Below are 17921 nucleotides of genomic sequence, written 5' to 3'. Positions count from 1 at the left end.
ATTCCAGGAAATTTGAGCTGTAATTAAAACTTGCTGCTGTTAACTTAAACCTGGTGGATTTTATTTATTCTGCTCCCAACACTGTTTCTAAGTTTCTTAAATATACGACACTGTTCAATTCTCTCCATAGTTTTTCCACCAGCCACCCAGCCATCAGGGCAAATTGACTTTCTGTTTGAATGATATTTCTTCCAAAAATTAGAGGAGATTTCTAGGAAAGTTGTAATCTCATGACAAGTAGTACATGGAAAATTAGTAGTAGTACATGGTAAATTAGTAGTAACCTTCAGTAAATAGCTGACACACTGCTTTTCAATACTGTGGTGTCAAGGTGACTTCTGAGAGGGACACATTCTTTTTTTAACTATGATTCATGGGCTGAGTCATAAATTTAGGATGGCTTCCTGTGTTCCAGGCACTGGAGTGCTCCCAGTCATGTCAGCATCAAGCTTGCTTTAAGGCTAGAGCAGCACCATTAAATACAAAGGTATTTAATGACTTTTGACTCTGACTTTTGAGGCGCCTGATCTGTGGTCATTGCAAATTGGAAGATTGTACTGGGACAGTATCCCTGTGCCCTGTTCTTTTTCTTTTCCCTTGACTTAGGTCTGTGTAGTCTAAATCACCATTGTTCAGTCTTCCTTGGTATTGCTTTACGAGGAAAATATTCTCTCTCTGTGTCTCCACTAGTTTTCCAGTGCATCTTTGTAATATCCTCAATAGGAGCAACAATGAGGGGAAGAAAAAGGGAGATTTCCTTACTGACCATAAAATTGCTAATATTGTGGTTGTATGGGAATTTCACTGATGGATCATTTGCTTCCAGTCCTAAACTGTTCTGTAACACCAGTGTGTTCTCTTCAATGTATGTAATGATGCCTGTATGCCAATTTAAATGAAAGATTTTAAAAATACCTCTTACTGATTTTTTTTTTTTTTTTTTTTTTCCCCCCCTTGTCTTGCAGCCCTGGAAGAAAGCGTGATTTTTCGCCAGTGCTTTGGAGCCAGTACTTTGAATCCATGGAGGACGTTGTAGTAGAAAATGAAACTGGCAAGGATATATCCTTTTTTCCAGATTGAACTTTTCTTATTCTCAGTGACTGGGGCATTATCATATTTAAGTTTGTCATTGAGTTGATTGGGTTCTCTTCATCTTTTTCATGTATCTCTTCTTATCTTCCATTTTTTTCTTTTGTAGGGATCAGTATCAGTAACTAGAGCAATCCCTTCTAAGCTGACAGTTTAGGGTCAGCTGACTAGCAAGGTCAGTTCCTGGCATTGCTTCTTTAGTAATCATTAGTTTAAAAAAGTGTTTCCAACAGTTCAATAACATATTTTGCAGGGAAATACTCATCAGTTCCCATAGTTTAAACCATATCAGGATCAAAGCTGTTTATTGATTTTTATTAACAACAGGTAGTTAACTGGCTGTCAGTGAACTGTATGTTCAGGATCAGTATCAGCAGTATAACAGATAAACCTCAACACTAAACACTTAAATGTTAATAAATACTTGCAAATTTCTAAATGCCTTTCTACAACTAGTCCCAGGAAGTTCTGTTCCTCTACACACACAAACAAACATACGTGCATGGTCATATGCACCCCCAAGAAGTGTGGGTTACAAGCGCACAATCTCTTCCTGGACTGCAGGATCTCCTAATTGTGCAGCATCTCCTGTGGGAGCCGTGGATGTTACACGTGCTGCCCCACGAATGCAAACGACACCGAGGAAGCACCACATGAGGTCACATACATACACCTGAGGTGCGGGTCCCTACTTGTTGCACCCCAAATTGTCAGTCTACTAGCTGGTGTGCAGACAGGGAAGCTTCTCGCTCTGGCCAAGGCGGAGGTGGTGATGCCATCAGAGAGTCTTCTGGCAGTGTCAGACCAGGTTTTGCCTGCTGCTGTTTCCTCTACAAGATCTCTGCCCCCTTTGCAAAAGCTCATATTTCTTTTATACTTCTTTCCAAGCAGACTCCTCTTTGCCAGTCTTCCAGTTACTGTTTAGTCCAGCTGATAGCAGTCATCCTCTTTGAGGTGCTCAATCCACTGTTGTATCCAGGCCATTTGCTAACTGGGAGCGCCCCGACAAGTACAGTGTGCGAAGGTACTGGGACAAGACTTCCCATCAGTCCTACCTCTGCCTACAGCTCTGACAAAAGCAGGTTTGAGAGGTACTTCCAGGTCTTTTGACCTAATTACAAAATGAAAACATGTTAATCTGTGTTTAAATAACACCACCTTGTAGTGTAAATAGCTGCATGGTTTTTAAGCATGCGTATTCTAGCTTGCCATTAGGAAAAGCAAACTTTCAAGCTATTTCTCTCCAAATACCAATTTAGTAATTAATTCTCTAATGCCAGTAGCATGTGATGCTTTGAAATGAGAAAATTCTCTCTCCTTGTTGTTTTGCTCAGCTTGTCATTATTTTCTGTTTATTAACTGCATTTGTCCAATTCATCCTATGAATTCTTCATGATGTGCACCTTGTCTGCCTTTGATATAAGGGCCGTGCACACCCCTGAGGCTTCATAAATAATAAAATAAAAAGAACAATGGACCTATCTGGATAAGTGGTGTACGTAAGCATCCTAAATTTAAGTTATTTGGGATTTATTGTGTTACCTATGACCTTTAACAGAAGCTTGAGCTCCTATATGCTGAGTTGTGGACAGATGCGTACTGCGGAAGCAGCTGAATTAACAAATGGAGTGGGTGCCCACTGTTCTGCCCCAGCTACCTGTTACTGCTCCGTCAGATCTCCTTGTGTGAACAAACCTCAGCTGATGAAACTGTTTAAGCTGACGCAGCTCGCTGTAACTGAAATGGCGCAGGGAGCACCTGCGTGAACTGTTTGCAACCAGCAGATCTGAAGGGCGCTGCAGTATTCAGCAGAAAAACGATGAACAGCCTCATCAGTAACCGCAGCTAGCGTGGTTACATTCAGAGGAATGCTTTTGTCCGCCCCAAGACCAGAGGGAGAACAGCAGAAGGAGGTGAAGTGACTTGTCTGATCTGTCGATCACAGTTTCGAACACTGAACGCAGATCTCACGACTCCTAGGTCTGTGCCTTTCTCTAAGTGACATTGTTTTTAGCGATAGTTAAACTGATTTTTCAGTGTCTGCATCTATACTGTAAGGGGACTTTAGCTATCATAATGAAACATCTTTGCTGTGTAAGTTCCAGTGAGTAATTATATTGCCTTAAAAATCTTGTTTACTGGCTTATCTGACATTTTTCCTTGGAAATAACAGGAAAATACTCCAAAAGTACATGCCCCAAAGTGCATGCTGATCCTGGCTTGTTTTTTCTTAGTTGTTCAATTCACTGTTGTGCACTGGGGGAAAAGGGTGCGGGCAGGAGGTGTGTGGATTACAGAGGGGAGGAGACCTGGGCAGCAGGGAAACAGCTCTTGAAGCTTAAATAAAGTGGGTTAAGTTTTGTCCAGGTTATGCTTGCACATGCCTGTTGATCAGAGGGAGAAATGAGGCCTTGGGTACACAAGGGTAGAAACAAAACACTGTTGGGTGTTGCAGACTCCAAAATACATTCAGCTAAGTAACTTCAAATAACTCTATGAAATGTCCTTAACTGTTCATACACTTTTCGAATTTACAAAAGCGGATTGGAGGGGCCTGTCTTACTGCTGTTACACGGTGGAGGCCATTCTGCTCTTTCCTGGGCTGTATTTACTGTAAGTAAGGTGCTGCTTTATAGAAGTATATATGTATGCAAATATAGTCCTCTGAGCGTGGAAGGCAACTAAGCATTCAGCTATGTTAAGCACAGGAAAATCAGTTCAGAAAACTGTCTTGTAATCTCCTGGTGCGCACCTGACTCAAGTCTTCTAAATAGTTCACTGTCAGTGTATTTATTAAATAGGCAAAGCACATGCAAAGGTTTATCGTCTAGGTTTTAATTATCAGCAGTAACTAAAACTACATCTGCCAAATAGCTTGCATGTTTTAATGAAGTGCCAAAACATTTCTCATCATAGCGTAGCCATTTTTTTTTTCAGAAGGCTGCTTTTTCATGACTACCAGTGAAAGTTCAACAGCTTTATCTCATCATAGCAATATTATCTTTACATGGTTGAGGTCCTGTTTGACTTGTCGAGAAATCTCATTTGCTGCTCACCCAGCTCTCTGAAACATGAACTGAGGTGATGTCGATAGGAGTGTGCGTGGGGACTGACCAAACCAAAATTCCTCCCTCCCACCCATTCCCTTTAAAAAATGGGAGGGAGTTAAGGAAGAAAACTTCTAAAGGATTTCAAGTAAAGTAAAATCACTTGCAGTGTGTGATTTTTATTTAGGACCTTTTTAATCCAGGAACTCTTCGAGCTGTCTAGTCCCCTTAAGAGAAGGATGCTGTAGGGTGACTTTCATGGAAGTGCGACTGGACAGATGAAGTCTCTACGTCTCCCTGTACCTTTGGCTGTGCCATATTTGTTACCTTAGCAGTTTGGTGGGCTGTAGATCACTTAGCCTTTCAGCAGAGCTTCAAATGAGTAACAAGAGTGAACGTTTTAGAAGAGTCACTACCAACTGCTCTTGAATTCCCGATGTGACTGACTACTGTTGAGTAATCCTGATGGTGTAACCGTAAACCATCTTATATTACGATGAGACACATTAGAAAAATTCTTTGCCAACTGGGCTGTAATTTTGGTATTGAATAGTAGTTTTACACCTAGCAGTTCATTTGTAACTTTAGCTGACCCAGAGACTGGTGCAGATATGGGTCTGCTGAAACTCTTGAACTTTAGGTCTTGTCCCCCTGTACTCAGCACTGGTGAGGCCGCACCTCGAATACTGTGTTCAGTTTTGGGCCCCTCACTCCAAGAAAGACATTGAGGTGCTGGAGCGCGTCCAAAGAAGGGCAAGGAAGCTGGTGAAGGGTCTAGAGCACAAGTCTTATGAGGAGCAGCTGAGGGGAGCTGAGGGAGAAGGGGAGACCTTCTCGCTCTCTACAACTACCTGAAAGGAGGCTGTAGCGAGGTGGGGATCGGTCTCTTCTCCCGAGTAACTAGCTATAGGACAAGAAGGAATGGCCTCAAGTTGGGGGTCGGTCTCTTCTCCCGAGTAACAAGAGATAGGACAAGAGGGAAGGGCCTCAAGTTGCGCCAGGGGAGGTTTAGGTTGGATATTAGGAAACATTTCTTCACCAAAAACATTGTCAAGCATTGGAACAGGCTGCCCAGGGCAGTGGTTGTCAGCATCCCTGGAGGTATCGAAAAGACGTGTAGATGTGGCACTTAGGGACATGGTTTAGTGGTGGACTTGGCAGTGCTAGGTTAATGGTTGGACTCGATGGTCTTAAAGGTCTTTTCCGATCTCAATGATTCTGTGATTCTATGATTCTAAATCTCTATCTTACTAAATCCTGTAGTTACTTGCTTGTAGCTCAGTAGTTGCCAAGATGGACAGATGTCTTTTCCTCTGCTAGTTTAGTGTTTTTGTTATGGTATACAAGTGCCTTCAACAGATGTAATGAACATCACTGCTTTTAATTGGAGGCCGAGGTATGAAGTCACATTTTTCTGAGTTAAGGAAAGGGCTTCTTACAAGACACTTCCACCGTTTCTAGAGCTCTTTATTTCCAATAGCAACACCAATACCATTTTTACATTTGAAAATCTCCAGAGTTGAATTTAGCGGAGTGATTGCAGTCATAACACTGTACCTTACAATTACTGGCTTTTTATGTTCCTGTTAGCAATTAACAAAGTTAGATCATATAAAAGATTCACATAGATTTACACCTTGCACTTGAGACTGCATCTGGAGAAAGAAACTGCCACAACAATTAGCTCATGCCTTTGTGTGGCTGCTATACAATTATTTCCTTTGTGCATTATGAAATGAAAGTTTGTCCCAAGCAATCAAGTGTTGAATGTTTGGCATGAACCAGAACTTAAAAAAAAAAACCAAACCAAACAACCCCTTCCCCAAAAACCCAAGAAGAAACCCAAATTGGGAAGCATTGAGAGTAACCATCTATAAATAAAATAACAGCCTGCAGGAGCGGTGTGCTCCTTTCTTCCTTTGCGTGTTGGCCTGGTAACTTGCTGGATGATGTGTTTGTACTTCTCTTGGCCAAAGTACTCCTATTGGGATGAAACTCAGGGCACTGGAAAGCTTCCCATTCTCTCACATCATGTTGATGATTCTCTTTCCTTACTCCCTACTGTAAATAGTTTGATTTTTAGCGGCAGACTGCTCATCTGACTAGTTAAATTATTGCTTAGGTGCGTAAGCACCTTGCAGTTTGAGGTTTCGGGGTGTCTTTAGGGGCTCTAAAATATTAACTTGTGGATTCACTGGTTTTTGGGAGAGCAACTGCTACAGTCATTTAGGAGCTGGATAGCTGAACAATCAAAATATGAGGACTGGGTAGCTTTCAGATCTCTGCCCATTATGTAGGTGGTTCTATTAAGAATCCCTCAACAAATTCCCCCACTCCTGCAGGGCTGTTATTTAAATAATCAGCGATTCCTTAACACAAAAGTCTTCCTTTCAACAAAGAGTGCCACTTAATCACTGCGATGCCTGAAATAACTTATGTAAATTGAGCTGTCAGGGACAAATAGAGCCATAATCGTATTGCAGCCTTACCTTAGTTTGAAAAGATTCCTCACTTGTTCCCCCCGACCCCTTTGGACTAATCAATTTTTGTACATTTCAGCCTTACTGTAAAATTCTGTTCTTTGAGAGCAAATGGAATGTGTGCTGCAAAGCAGCTGCTTCATCTTCATGTCTGCTGTATAGCCAAGACTGATTTTGTAACATGTGGGGCTTGGGGAAGGGGGGGGCATTGCTTTGGTGTCCATAATCCCACTGCTGCATTTCAGTTTTCAAAGGTGCTACAGAGCTTGAATTCATTATCCTAGGAAACACACGTAATATCGTATGCACAGTGAAATAAATGTCCTCAGGGACGGCATTAATAATGGTAGAAAGGATGGAGCTTTGGTTAATTAAGGATAGTTTATATGGAATATTCTTGCTTGCTTTCTGTGACACCTTGTGCAATCCAGATTCAGCCACTTTGTTGACAGTAGAGGGTTTTTGTCACACCATCCAAGCCTTTGCTGTTGGTTCAGGGAGCGCTTAATGTTGCTAATCCTTTTGTAGATGAGGTGTGGCACTTTGCAAATTGTCTTATCTTTGTCCCTTCTTGCAGTCTGCAATCATTAACAGGATTCAGTGTAGGATTGTGGCTTTAGATCTCCGGGGCCATGGTAAGTAAAATAAATTTAAAATCACATAAGCATGTTATACGCTCTCGTTTTTCAAAGATGTAATGATTCCTTCCCAAGATGACTAAGAAAGCGTCCTTGAGGCATCCCAATTTTTATTCAAAAGCAAGGATGGAAAAGTGGCTTCTGGAGCTCTGCAGCCAGCTGTCCTCACGTGCCAGAAGCTGAGACTCCCTGCGCCTTTGGGGGAGGCAGTGGTGGACTTGTTCCTTCCTACTTACTGGCACCAACCCCCTGCTTCATATTTTCATAACCTATAAGTGGTCTTTACCATTAGAAATAAGGTCTGTTCTTTAGTTTTAAGATACATTGCAAATATGGAACAGTTATGGGGAGCATTTCCTACCCGTAAGCTATAATGCGATAAAGTACCAGCCGTTCCTATTAATTCTGGGTTTCTTAATTATTCATCTTAACTGCAGTAGGCTCGCTCTTAATAACTGTGCCAAAAAGCTTTGTACAGTTGTTGCTCTACGTCCTAAGGGGTCTGAAGGTTTCCAGCTTATGTGAACTTAACTTTTTTTGTTCTTTCAGGAGAAACAAAAGTTAGGAATCCTGAAGATCTGTCTGCAGAGACTATGTCAAAGTAAGGAAGCTTATGCTCTCTCTTCAGTATTTCACTTTTCACAAACCTTTATTTTCTTTCCTTGATTGAACAATAAACTACTTGAGGACGCACAACCTTCATTCAAGGGAGCTGGAAGATAGTTTCATTTCACATGGTTCTGGTAGTTATCTCTTCTTTTCCTTCCATTTTGGGACAGTTTGAAATTTATTTGAAATTGTATCTCTTCTAGCTGAGTCAGATTCCAAACTGGAGTCGTTCTCTAGGTGCACTCAGTTTTTAAACTCACTTTAAAGATCAGTGGCTTCATTGCAGTGAACGCTTTAAACCTGCAAAACGCTATAACATTTGCTAGAGATTTCCTAATAGAAGGGGAATGCTTTCCTGGGACATAACCGACTGGGGCATTTTAGCTTGAAATCACCAGTTTGGTTCTTCCTCGGCTCCTTGAGCGAGCGTTCAGAGCATGCCTGCCTCGGACTGGCGGCATCCCCAGAGTGTGGGTCACAGACTGAGACTTTCGAGCATGGAGGGAGTTGCTTTTTCAAACTATCACGACCTGCTTTGGGATGCAAATCCCCCTCTTGACAAAGCTGTAAGAAAAGCAAATACCCACTGCTAAGCACGTTACGTTATGTCCACATTTAATACAAAGAGACCCTTTGCTATGACTACAATTAAATCACGAAGGATTTTGTAACCTTCGCATGAACAAATCCACCTCATTTGTTGTGGGGAGGCCATGTGTGAAATGTATTCTGACTTCCATTGTATACCTTATTGCTACTGCTTATGGCTTGTCAGATCCTGATGTGTTATTGTCCTGAGGAGATGCTGTATGAAATGATTAGAATTTTTTCGATCTGGAGCAGCACTACTGTGGGGGGAAAACAAGTTCCTTTTGTTTTTAAACCTTTCTCTCCTCTTAGCAATAACCTTGAAAGTTATTCCTGAATAGCCTTTAAATGGGAGCCTTAAATTATAGCTGTTTTTTTTTTTTTTTTTTTTTTTTAATCAAATCCTCAAGCAATTTTCTCTGACAGAGCAAACAAGCTGGTCAGCCTTTTTTTTTTTTTTTTTTTTTTTTTTTGACTTGTTTTCCATTTTCTAGTTGCAATACTGCTCAGGTCTCTGGTTCCTCTGAATGGTTTTGTCAGGAAAGCCAATTTGGGTGTCTTAAACTACAGTGCTCCTCAGTAGGTTTCAGTCATTAGCTCTGCTGTTTTGGTTTTTGTAAATCACACCAGGTGATTCACATACTGCAGTGACAGCTTCAGTTTAAAGTAGGTGCCTTATGGAAAGGACGGGGAAATTGCCCCTTGCCTTGTAGTATCTGTGCTCAGAGAGAGTCTGAATCTTTTTGCTTGTGCTCAGTGTTGTTTATCTTTGCCTTGGTCAGTAGGGCTCAGTTATTTTCTCTCTTTAATTGCAAACAGTTTCTCCTTTCAGAATGGTGAATCGGTGAATTTCTTAGTCTACGCTTCTGTGCAAGAGGATTTGACAGCTTTTTCTCACCTTTTATTTCCAATTCCCACCAGCTAATGTCAATGTAAAATGTTCTCTTCAGGGATTTCTTTTAAATGAGCATTTCCGTTAATAAAAACGGAAATGACATGCTTGTTCAGGAAAGTATTGGCTTGAATGATTTCCTGTATTGGTACCTAGATGAAACAGCGGTAAGAGAATAAACTTGTCTCAATTACCTGTGGGTTAAATGAGCGTACAGACAGGATTTGGAGCCGGACATCTGTCTTGGATCTGTACTTTCTCCTCCCATTGTACAAATGTGCTTCAGAAATGTATCAAGGTAGAGATGCCGACCACGCTTTTATCTCGGTTTGGCAGAGACGTTGGCAACGTGGTTGAAGCTCTGTATGGGGACCTTCCTCCCCCTATCATGCTGATTGGGCACAGCATGGGGGGTGCCATCGCAGTGCACACGGCGGTCGCAAATTTGGTGCCAAGTTTACTGGGTCTGTGCATGATCGATGTTGTGGAAGGTAAGTGTGTGTACCCTTGGATAGGGTTCTGTACCCTTGGATGGGGTTCTGTCTTCCACATTGATCTTTTTCTTCGGGATCCCAAATCCCTGAATACGGAAAGTTTTGCCCGGTTTTTAAACCAATGCCAATTCCATCCTCCTAACAGATGCTACCTACACAAAAGTGTTTCTAGCGTGACCCCCCCCCTTTGCTTTTCCCAGATGAGCTCTGTTTGCTATTTTCCTGATAATTTTTTTGCAATACTTTCTTGTTAGCGGGGAGAAAGGTGCCTTTTTATAGAATGCATGGTGCTGATGAGTGATTACTGCTTTCTCTTACTATCTGAATGTCCTACCCGTTCAAATATTAATTCTCTAATGTGGGAGCAGGTGTGACTGTGGGCTTAGGAGGACTAAGCTGTACTTTCCTTAACAGCATTAAATCCCCAGTGAGCTCCGGCTTTCTCTGAGGGTGTTCCCTGGTAGCCAGTTCTGTATAGAGGGATGTGGCAGTTAGTTCATCAGATGCCATCAAGTTAAAATACTTGTTTTTAGGTACAGCCATGGATGCATTGAACAGCATGCAGAACTTCTTAAGGAGTCGTCCCAAAACATTCAAGTCACTTGAGAATGCCATTGAGTGGAGGTAATGCATGGGCTTATGCAGTCTCCAAAATCACTTGTCTTTGTAGCTTGACTCCTGAAGGAAACAAAGTTTATATAATTTGTCTGTTTTCTCCTTTCACGCTCACTGCCCCAACTATCGTTGCCAATTCCTTGGCCAATTTGACAGGGAGAGAGAGGTCTGAAAGATAATTAATTTCCTGGGAGAGTTGGCTAGGCATTGGAGAAGGATCCTCTAAGAGCTTCAACTAATGGAAAGCTTTATGGTATGAACTGCAGCTTCCTTGTAAGTGTCCCAGCTATTACAGAAGAAGCTTGAGACATCCATCCCATGTGTAAGAAACAGGACTTATTTCCAATTCAGCAAGAATTACTTACGCATTTGGCAGCTGAGTTTGAAAGGGAGAGGCCTTGTGGTTAAGTTTGTAGATTGGACTACAGAAAGCCCACTTCTGTTGCCAAATACCCATGTAGTTTCTGGCCTGTCCCCTACAATGAAATGGGTTTAATGCTATTTCACTGTTTCCCCACCAGCACTTCTCCCACGTGTCTTTTAAATTCACAGTTACAGTGACAACGGGGGGGTTCAAGTAAGTCGGCATGTAGTGTAAGCTACTCCAAACGTCTTCTGAGAGCAGGAGGTTTGGGAATGGTTTGGGGAAATCACGAGCTGTAAAGAGTTTTTGCTTCTGTTTCTGGGCCTGCTAATTCCTGAATCTGTTTAGTAAATATTTCTGCCCTTATTCTGATTTATTAATTTTTTTTTTCCTCCCCCCTAGTGTAAAAAGTGGACAAATAAGAAATCTTGAATCTGCCAGAGTTTCTATGGTCGGTCAAGTCAAACAGTAGGTGGTTTTTGTTTTTGGTTTTTTTTTTTTTTTAAAGCTCTTAAAATCATCTTGTCTGTTTTACAATACCGTTACTACAGAGCATAAATGCACTTGAAAGTGAAAATTTCTTCTAACAAATACAAATTTATTATCATTTGATCACAGTTGATAACTGGCAGCAGCACTGAATCATAATTATGGCACTTGGAGAAAACCCGGCCAAAATTTCCCTGGGGCAAAATCCGCCAAGAACGGTGTTTTAAAAAGTTTAACTACTGCTGGTTGTGTATTCCTTGGTTTGTCTGCCTTTCTGCACACATTAAGAAATAAGTGTTAGTCTGATGCCTCTTCAGAAAGGTTGCCCTAAATCGGGTTGGCCTTCTGGGTATGGTGTCTTACACTTCCTTTTAGAAATTGTTTAATTATCTGTTGCATTCTGGGAGTGATCTGAGATGGATTTGGAGGGATCAGAGTAACCTGCTTTGCCGCTCTAATCCTTGACATACCTGGAGCCTTTACAAATGTCTCATACTCCGTTAAGCAAAGCTGTTGTTGATTGTTTGACCACTTCTGCCTCTTCTAAGTAGCTGTTTGCGTTTGTATTTGCACTGGGATACGTGTGCCGCGCAGGCACTCGGTCCCATGGCTAGTCATGACTGTATCTTTCATCCACAGCTACTTTTAAACTTGAAGGGATTTTTTTCAGCCAGTATCTGAGAAATTGCTGAACAGTTTAGGTTAAAACCTGTTGGTTTTTTTTTGTTTTGGCAGGGAATCAGTTTCTGGTTTTATTTTCATAGGTGCGAAGGGGCTGCCAGTCCTGAATGTCCTAAAGCCATAGTAGAGGGTATTATTGAAGAAGAGGAGGAGGAGGAAGAGGAGGAGGAAGGGGGAGGCTCTGTCAACAAAAGGAAGAAAGAAGATGACACGGAGGTAGGGAATTTCTTGCTGTGTTTTAAGCTTGTGTTTGCACGATGCTCCCTGCAAGAGTAGCCACCAGTAGTTATCCAAATCATTCTAATATAAAATGGAGCAACTCCAGGGACCAAAAACTTTCTATTGTGACTGTTGTTTTTCTCCTTTGTCTGGTGCTGCTGATTCAATCTTGGACTGTTACCTGAAAGCGTGCGTTTGGTTTTCTTTCCTGAGATGCTCACAGATTTAGCGCATATGGCCTGAAATGGGGCTTCTGGCCTGAATGAGGAATGCTCTTTTCTGAGTCTTTGTGGTATTTTTGTTCGTTTCCAAGGCACAGTAGCATTCAGGAGGTCGTACAGGCAATTGCAACCTAGGAATGTAAATTCCTCGAGGAAAAGTGTTGTAGCCAGCTTAGCCCCTTATATTTCTGTGTCACCTAAGTGAGAGCCAAGTGTGAACGTTCAGACAATTTGTGAGCTATTTGTGCCAGTAAAAAATAGCAAATTGAGTGCCCTGAATACTGCAGCCTTCTCTTGATCGACAGGTATAGCTCCTGCTGACTTTCTTGTTCCCTACTCATGTACTTTGGCTGTGATTTGGAGAGAAATTTAGGAGCAAGGAGGGTCATCCCCTGGAAGAGTGTAATCCACCAGAGGGAGCCAGGTTTTTTTATATATACTTCCAAGTGGCACTCTGAGTTCATTGTATTTCAGCTGTTTTACTGATCACTAACGCAGAGCTCTCTCTCCTCCCTGCAGACAAAGAAGGAGCACTTATACACGTGGCGAATTGAACTGGCGAAAACAGAAAAATACTGGGATGGCTGGTTCAGGGGTTTGTCTAACCTCTTCCTAAGCTGTCCAACTCCAAAGCTTTTGCTTTTAGCTGGTACGTGTCTCTTCCAGTCCTGTTTAGGTTCAGTGGCTGTTCACTTCAGTGATGTCGCACTTGTATTTTAGAGAATAGGGTCAGCGTTTGGCTCATGTCTTTCTCTGAGAGTAGCAGACCTATATATCTTGAAATGCCATAAACCAGTCCATTTGATCCGTGCAGATCTGGAATTAGTTCAGAGCCTCTAATATCAAAAGAGCACATAATGACATACTGTGTATTGCTGCTGTTGCATGGGTGTTTTACATGTATGATGTGGAAGAAGAGCAAACAGGACAGATCCAAGCTGCCCTTCAGCCTCCACTACTGTGATATTTTCCTACAGATATGGGCGTGAACTTTTCGACTGAAAGTCAAATTATCAATGTTCTAGAGCCAGCTGTAGGCCCTTTTTGTACCCTGATAGGAAATTGAGCGTGTAACCAAGATAAGTACCCTTTTAAATTGTAGGGAAGGATGTGTTCTTGCATTTTTGGCTGGGATTCTTTCCTATCACTTTGCTCTCTTGAGGTGCAGCAGTAAAAAGTCCTTGCGGGTGTCAGAGATGATGTTTCTTTTGAGTTTTTCAAGCCAAATGTCTCCTTCAAAATGTCAAGTAAAGCCCTGCTTAGACAGTCATGTTCTCTCTGGCTTTTCTCCAGTACATCTGTTTATTTGATTGTAGGTGTTGACAGGCTCGATAAAGATCTAACAATTGGACAGATGCAAGGTAAATATTTAATATTGTTACTCTATCCTTACTGTAATGCTCTTTTTTTGGATGATAGCTTGTTGCTATGGGTACACAAACGAGAGATAGCTGGAATGGCCTCTTACCAGATGCAGTCTATATCGAAACAAATGTGCATTAAAGAATTAGTCCATCCCAAAGTGTTCTCTTAACTGTCTGTGGTTGTAGGAAGGGTGGAGAAGTTGCGAAGGGAAAGGTTGAATTAGAAGTTGTGAAGGGCTGTTGCCATGGTTTTTGTTCAGTCTAGTGTTCAATGTTTCCAGCAACGGGGCTGCCACAATTCTCTTGGATCAGAATGATTGTCTGTGAGGGCTTCTTTCTAATCTGTTTTCTCCCTTTCTAACTACATTCCTGATGTTCCTAGCTAGAACGCTTGGGACCATCCAAAACTGTCTGGTCTCCTGGTGTTTCTGGCAGACATCAGACCGAGATTCAGCATCTGCATTAATGTTTTGGGGTTTGGTTGGTTCCCCCCCCCCCCATCCCAGCTTCATTGATTTCCAGAGCAACCAGTACTGGAAAGTAGTACTGGGTAGCAGGATAAACATTACGTTAAGGTAGATCTGATAACAGTTCCAATTCTGAAAGGTAGTCTCACCTGCATTGAGAAGCTTAAGAAGTTTAGCTTCATTTTAACTCCTGGGAACCTGCTCTAGTTACACTTGGGGAAGATGAGTTAAGCAGCCGGTTCTTGCTTTCTTTGGAAACTGTCTGCTGTGTGTGTTGTACGGTTTGCCCTAGGCTTCTGTGCCTTCCCCGGTCCCTCTTCGCCAGATGCACATAGCGCGATTTAGTGAGGTTTGTTTGTAAAGAATGTGAGATCCTTTTTAGAAGAGTTCATAAATTCACAGTGCTTTTAAGGGTGTAGTGTCTGATGTTTCCTGTGTACACAAGAACGGCTTGCCTAAACCATTGCTGTTAGAAATCAAGACCACTTACAAAGCCACTCCACTGATGACTCTCTTGATCCGCAGGGAAGTTTCAGATGCAGGTCCTCCCACAGTGTGGCCATGCAGTCCACGAAGATGCTCCAGACAAGGTGAGCCCCACTGGGGGGTTGAAGCTAGATACGTCGTGGTCTTCACAGCTTAAATGCAAAAGGGGTCCGTTGCTTACTGTGAAGCAGAGATTATACTTTAGGGCATTTTTTGGCATGACGTCTTAACTGGCTATTCGCAAAACAGCTTGGATTTTTAAGCTGACTGGAAAGCCTGGGCTAAGATGTTACATGACACAGGGCTTGGCTAGGTTACAGACTTAACTCTCAGGCTAGCGGTGATACAACTAACTCTTACCACGTGGAGTGTGGATTTATCCTCCCTGCCTTTCCTCATGAAGTTCTCCGCTCTCCCTTGTACTAAGCTGCAGCTTTTGGGGTTGGTCTCTGTTCTACTGAGTTGGGTGGCTCACATTTTCCAAATACAAAACAAATGTTACTGAAAGAGCTTACAGACTGACAGAGCAGCGCTGCTTCTGGGTACTGCTGAGGTTAGTGTCCAGATAGAAGCAGGAATGTGGTGCAGCCAGTGGAGCCTGCGGTTGGAAACACGTCTGCTCTTAAAGCTTGTTCTACACTGACCACTGTGAGTGTAAAACTCAGCCTTTCTGTGCTTCACGTTACCAGTCTGAAATAGTATGTTTAGATAAAAATCCCTGAGTTCTTACATTGTTACTCTTTTTAATATACATTCTAAGCCGTATTATTACTGTCAGGTTACTGTCTTGACTTATTCTTTATAGGAATAACTTGCATCGTGGTTTCACCAGACCTTTTTTCCCCTGCTAAACTTAGGCATTGTTTTAAGAATTACTGAAAGAGGTGGAGAAAAAGTTTGATCAGTTCTTGATTGTGAGATCAGTGTCAGAGTAAAGGTGGAAGCATGTAGTTCATTTTTTTAATATAAAAGCGTGTTATACAGAGCTCTTAGTCTTAAAGGAGCAAGCTTGATTCAGCAAGAGGATCCTGAGGACATGAACTGTTGTTGGAAATGCTGCAGGCTTTGAAAACTGACTGGATTTCTTGTTATTTTCGTGTCCCTTTAAATTCTGACCAATTTTTTTTTTTTTTTCCTCTTCCCTCAGGTTGCTGAAGCTGTTGCGACGTTCCTGATCCGTCACAGGTTTACAGAGCCCATCGGTGGATTCCAGTGGTAAGGCTCTGCGGGTGCTGGAGCTGTGCAGTCCTCGAGCAGAGCTCTTGCTCTTACTGCCTGCGTGTTTGGCTCTCAATGTGGGAGGTTGGAGTTTTAGCATAATGCTAAAAACCACATGTAAACAAACAGCTTTCAGTCACAGCCAGTAATATATCTGATGTTTATGTGTTCTGTCTAACCTTCTTGAGTATTAACTTGTGTTAATGAAACCTCCTTCCTTGGAGGGGAGGAGCGAAGCAAATCCTCCCTAGCTGATTCCTTTCTTTACAGCATGCCAGAAGGCAGAATTACAAGCTTTATGGTATTTAGTTTAAATAGCGTTTTATTTAAGTAATCAAGGCCCTGTGTTCTGAAAACAACTTGCACCACACTTCTTTGGCCAAGAAATACTGGTGAGATTAGACAGGTGAAGCTGTGTGCTTCACGTTGCAGACTTTCCATACTTACCTCATGTGTTTTCATATGATAATGAACTGTAGAAGCCTGGCCTCTGCGATCAGCCACACAGCGGTTGAGAGTAGGTTGTGACTGATAAGGTTGATCGGAAAAACTCCCAAAGTCTTAGTTACAGTACGATAAAGCTAATAACTAAACCAACGCTTAGGCCTTATAGAAGGTGCTAATTGCTTTTAGGATCATCACCATCATGAATGGTAAAATAAGCAGGTTTCTTCGGCAGTCCTGAAAAGTCTTACCGCTTTTAGCTAAGAATTCAACAAAAGCTGTAAGCCCCAAAATGCGTAATGCTGTAGGACTGGCAACGCTAAAGAGGTATTGCTGGATGATCTCTTTCTTTTTTTCCCTTTTATCCTGTGCCCTTGGGGATAAAACAGTAGAAGTGTAGGACTGTGGACTGCATGTTTTCAATCCAATGAAAGGATGTAATGTAGGTTAATGTGTAAATGATGAGAGAGGGAGAAGACCAAAGGACTGCACTACATTGTAATGTTGAATCCCCACCAGGTATTTGGCAACCTGTGCTATCTCTGTGAGCCTTTGAAGGTGGCAGCCTGTTGCTCCTGCTACTACGGTTGTAGCAAAAGCAGCTTTAAAACAAGAGGCTTGAAGAAAGCGAGATGGCTTGCTGGCCTTATTGTGTCCTTAAGCCACAGACAGCAACATATTCAGCTTTGTGCTTCTCACTATTACGTAGCTTAGAATTTATTGTTGAATGCATCGACGGTGATTTTAACCTGCATGATAGACTTCTTTTGGCCTTGTTTGATCTTGGGTAATCAACTAAATTTAGGGTATTGCAGAGCCAAATATCTGCAGAGAATACCTTGATTTTAACGTGTGACCTTGCTTCTACTCTCCTTTTTCCCTCCTAGTGTGTTTCCTGCTTGTTAATACCCTGGTGTTCTCCAGCACTGAGTCCTGTTGTAAATAAACTGCACCAGAGGCCACTGTGATGTATCCATATCCTTTCATCTCTCCAGTTCAGCAGCAGTGAGAAGTTGGTGTGAGATTCATCCCCTAGAACTAGTTCTCCAGAATGTGTAAATGCTTAGGGACTTCCTTGCTGGGAAGCAGCTTGTACTGAAGACCATGAAAAGCTCTTCAGGCCCTTGGAAGTGGGCTCCTCTCTGCTGCCACAAGGAAAGACCTCCTGAAATCCCAAGTAGTCAATCATACCGATCTCCATCAATTCTCAGGCTTTCTTGGACCCAACTGCAAAGGGGCCGTTGGCAGTCCAGATCCACCGAGGGCATTGCAGCATAGGCTTCAGGATTTCTCCATGGAATTGTCTAATCGTCTTTGAAGTGCCCCTTAGGTTTGTTTTTTATATACACGTTTCTTTCCCCTAAAGCAGATGAGGAATCGGCTTCATTGGGAGCTCAGGTTTCGTCTCACCAATGCCAGCCTTATGGGTTAAGCTGCAGGAAGAGCCTAGGTGCTACTTTCCTGTGCAAAGTTGGACAGGACTGTAAAACAAAAAGGCGAGGGGGGACCGTGAGCT

General features: G+C 42.3%; 1 protein-coding gene across 1 annotated transcript in view; it reads left to right on the top strand.

Annotated features, from left to right (window-relative positions):
• Positions 1-17679, top strand: part of PPME1 (protein phosphatase methylesterase 1) — a 30467-nt gene extending 12788 nt beyond the window's left edge. The window contains exons 2-14 of the mRNA XM_050914878.1: positions 966-1059; positions 3610-3702; positions 7194-7251; positions 7804-7855; positions 9680-9834; positions 10371-10461; positions 11219-11284; positions 12070-12202; positions 12946-13075; positions 13743-13787; positions 14783-14847; positions 15891-15958; positions 17293-17679. Of these exons, the coding sequence (XP_050770835.1) occupies positions 966-1059; positions 3610-3702; positions 7194-7251; positions 7804-7855; positions 9680-9834; positions 10371-10461; positions 11219-11284; positions 12070-12202; positions 12946-13075; positions 13743-13787; positions 14783-14847; positions 15891-15958; positions 17293-17311 (1069 nt within the window). The 3' untranslated portion in view covers positions 17312-17679. The remainder of the gene's footprint in view (positions 1-965; positions 1060-3609; positions 3703-7193; positions 7252-7803; positions 7856-9679; positions 9835-10370; positions 10462-11218; positions 11285-12069; positions 12203-12945; positions 13076-13742; positions 13788-14782; positions 14848-15890; positions 15959-17292) is intronic.
• The last annotated feature ends 242 nt before the right edge of the window (positions 17680-17921 follow it).

This window comes from Gymnogyps californianus, chromosome 1 (genome assembly GCF_018139145.2).
Source record: "Gymnogyps californianus isolate 813 chromosome 1, ASM1813914v2, whole genome shotgun sequence".
In the NCBI taxonomy this organism is placed as follows: Eukaryota; Metazoa; Chordata; class Aves; order Accipitriformes; family Cathartidae; genus Gymnogyps; species Gymnogyps californianus.
This window is presented reverse-complemented; position numbering and strand designations above follow the sequence as displayed.